Below are 2,918 nucleotides of genomic sequence, written 5' to 3'. Positions count from 1 at the left end.
TTCACCGGGTAAAAGTGGACCAGGTTGTGGGATCGGGTTTGGTCAAAGCTCTGGGGGCCATTGGATCAAAGAAGATGGGCGGCTCAGATTGAGCACTTGAAACGGTGTCGTTTCAAACCAAGCCAGGGCTGCACTGAACTGTTTGATTTGTTCAATCAACGGCTCAGATTGAAGGATGACGAAACGGGGTAGTTTCATCATCCTACTACGTCGTTTTGTTTGTTTTTGAGACCAGCTGGTTTGGATTGGGTCAGGGATGAGTTTTGGGCCTGAATTTCTCCTGGCCCAGTCCGAATTTCCTTTACATTTACCCATTTTCCATTTTTCTTTAATTACAAAAATTAAACAAAAATCCTAAATAAATTGTAAAAATCAAAAATAAAATTACACACATATTATTTAACACCTATAATAATTAATACTCAAATTAAACATTTAAATAAAATCAACACAATGGCAAGAAACACATATGCATATTTTTTGTGATTTTCTTTCTTTATGGTTTATAATTTCCTAAATATATTATCCTTTTATATAAACCAATGATGAATTAATTCTAAAAATGCAATATTAATTCCTGAATGCATATGCATCTGCATTACCATTTTTTTGTATTTTTTCTTAATTAGAATAAAATGAACATGCACAGACGAAATGCCACGAGAATTCAAAAATTGCATACAAAGAAAAATTATTTCTGATTTCTTTTGGAGTAGTTCTTGTGAGGCAAAAATCACGTGCTCACACCCACCAACAGTCAAAAGACTACTAGAAGAATGGCTAACGAGTGCTTTGAGCAACATGCCCGAGAAACCCACTCAAAGGAGATGTCGAAGACGTGCCACCTACAGAAATCACAGCTGTCGTCGATGAACCAGGCACTACACGAGCAGGTAACACCCGTACTATTACTAATGCAGGTGACGATGCGCTCATGGCCATCTTGAAGAAAATGGAAGACATGGAAAATGAGAATAAAACGCTCCGTGACCAAATGAAGGAACATCAGGAGAGGGTTGATAAAATACTGGGTGCTCCGAAGCTATTACCAAAATGCGACGTGGGCCGATACGTCGAACAGCCATACAGCGAAGGGGATGCTCCTCATCCTATTCCAAAGACCTTCAAGATGCCACCATACTTAAAAATATATGACGGGACCACGGACCCGGAGGATCACCTAATCCACTATGTTACTACAGTAAAGGGAAATGATCTATCAAAAGTACATGTACCGTCTATGTTGTTAAAGAAGTTCGGCAAAACTCTGACAAGGGGAGCATTGACATGGTACTCCCAGCTACCTGCGCGATTAATATCGACGTTCGAAGAGATGGCAGATAAGTTCGCCACCGCCCATGCAGAAGCGAAGAAGGCCGAAGCTAGGGTCACTGATATCTTCGTCGTCAGGCAAACGACGGGCGAGGGACTTCGGGATTTCCTGGCCCAATTCAACAGAGTAAGGATGAGTCTGTCGAACGTGTTAGAAGGGATGGCAGTAGCAGCCTTTCAGAACGGGTTAAACAGGAACGGATCAAAGGCGACCAAACAACTGCTCTGTAGACTCATGAAGTACCCCCTACCACATAGGAAGAAATCCACAATGCCTACTGTGCCTAGGTAAGGGCGGATGAAGACGACCTGAACGGGCCGCTTCAGCGACTAACATCGGTTCAAACCGAGACAAGGAGAGATCGACGTAACAATGGGCGAAGAGATCAACCACCACATTTCAACCGGGAAAGGCATCAGCCCTATGTCCGTACATCCATCCCGCCCCCTCCACGACATGCGGACACCGTGCCACGGCACACTACACCCCTCCGAAGCGAAAGAGGTATGTCTCCACTACTATCTGCTCATAATTTTTGTGTTTCCCCTTCAGAGATAGTGTACGCACTAGAGAAGCTGGGCATGAAGGTACAGTGGCCGCAAAAATGAAATCGGACCCAAGCACCAGGAGGTCCAACGTCCTTTGCAAATTCCACCAAGAAACAGGACATAAGACCGAGGATTGCATAGGTCTGTGGCAAAAAGTAGTTAGGATGTTGAACCAAAGGTACCTGAAAGAACTGCTGAATGATAAAGGAAGAGCCAACTTCGCTCGAGGACGCGACCCATCTCAAGGACCTTCAAAGCCACCATCATCGGCACGAACCATACAAATGATCATTGGCGACGGCGATGATATGGTAATCAACCATATGAAGTTCACTACCACGCACAAACTCAAAACGGATAGTCGCCCACGAACGATATGACGACCTCGAAGATAGTATCGTCTTCGAAAAGTCAGATACCGACGTTTTGTCTTTCCCTCACTATGATGCTTTGGTTATAACTTTACGCATCGCTGATACAGATGTAAAAAGAATCATGGTATATGACGGAAGCGGCACGAGTATTGTTCACCCGTGAGTTCTCGTGCAAATGAGGCTCGAGGATAAAATAATACCGTGTTGCATAACACTAACGGGTTTTAATAATGCAGTAAAGCGGACATCCGGAGAAATAGTGCTACATGTCCTAGCAGGAGGGGTCACCTTGGAAACACCATTCCACTTCATGAATCAAGAAACAGCCTACAACGCCATCATAGGGTGACCATGGATACACGTCATGCGAGCCGTCCCCTCAAACTTCTATCAAGTGATCAAATTTTCCACCCCATGGGGGATATTTAGCATCCGAGGCGAGCCACGCACCACCCAAGAATGCTACCGGATCGCCCAAGATTGCACACACACCAAACAATTGAAAGGAGCAAGTGAGGAGGCATAGCAATCAGCCATGTCAGGAACTAAACCCGACCTACAAACAGAGGCCATCAAAGACCCGAATATCGTAGAAGCCTGCAAGGCAACTATAGATGATCTTGACCCCGTTCAATTGGACGACACTGACAGCACAAAAAAGGC

The 2,918-nt window shown here is 44.5% G+C and overlaps 1 protein-coding gene across 1 annotated transcript; it reads left to right on the top strand.

Moving 5' to 3' along the window:
- Positions 1 to 934: 934 nt before the first annotated feature.
- LOC104214392 (uncharacterized) lies at positions 935 to 2,368 on the top strand. The gene is made up of 3 exons (XM_009764049.2): positions 935 to 1,620; positions 1,886 to 2,192; positions 2,363 to 2,368. The coding sequence occupies exons 1-3, from the start codon at positions 935 to 937 to the stop codon at positions 2,366 to 2,368; spliced, it is 999 nt and encodes a 332-aa protein (XP_009762351.2).
- Positions 2,369 to 2,918: the final 550 nt, after the last annotated feature.

The sequence above is a fragment of the Nicotiana sylvestris genome, chromosome 1 (genome assembly GCF_000393655.2).
Source record: "Nicotiana sylvestris chromosome 1, ASM39365v2, whole genome shotgun sequence".
NCBI lineage: Eukaryota > Viridiplantae > Streptophyta > Magnoliopsida > Solanales > Solanaceae > Nicotiana > Nicotiana sylvestris.
The sequence above is the reverse complement of the archived record's forward strand: the minus strand, read 5'-3'. Positions and strand labels throughout refer to the sequence as shown.

Excerpts from the sequence above, each read along its gene's own strand:
- LOC104214392 (XM_009764049.2), top strand. The coding sequence starts at position 935 with ATGGCCATCTTGAAGAAAATGGAAGACATGGAAAATGAGAATAAAACG. Across the intron at positions 1,621-1,885 it reads ACAATGCCTACTGTGCCTAG|AGATAGTGTACGCACTAGAG; the intron begins GTAAGGGCGGAT and ends TTTCCCCTTCAG.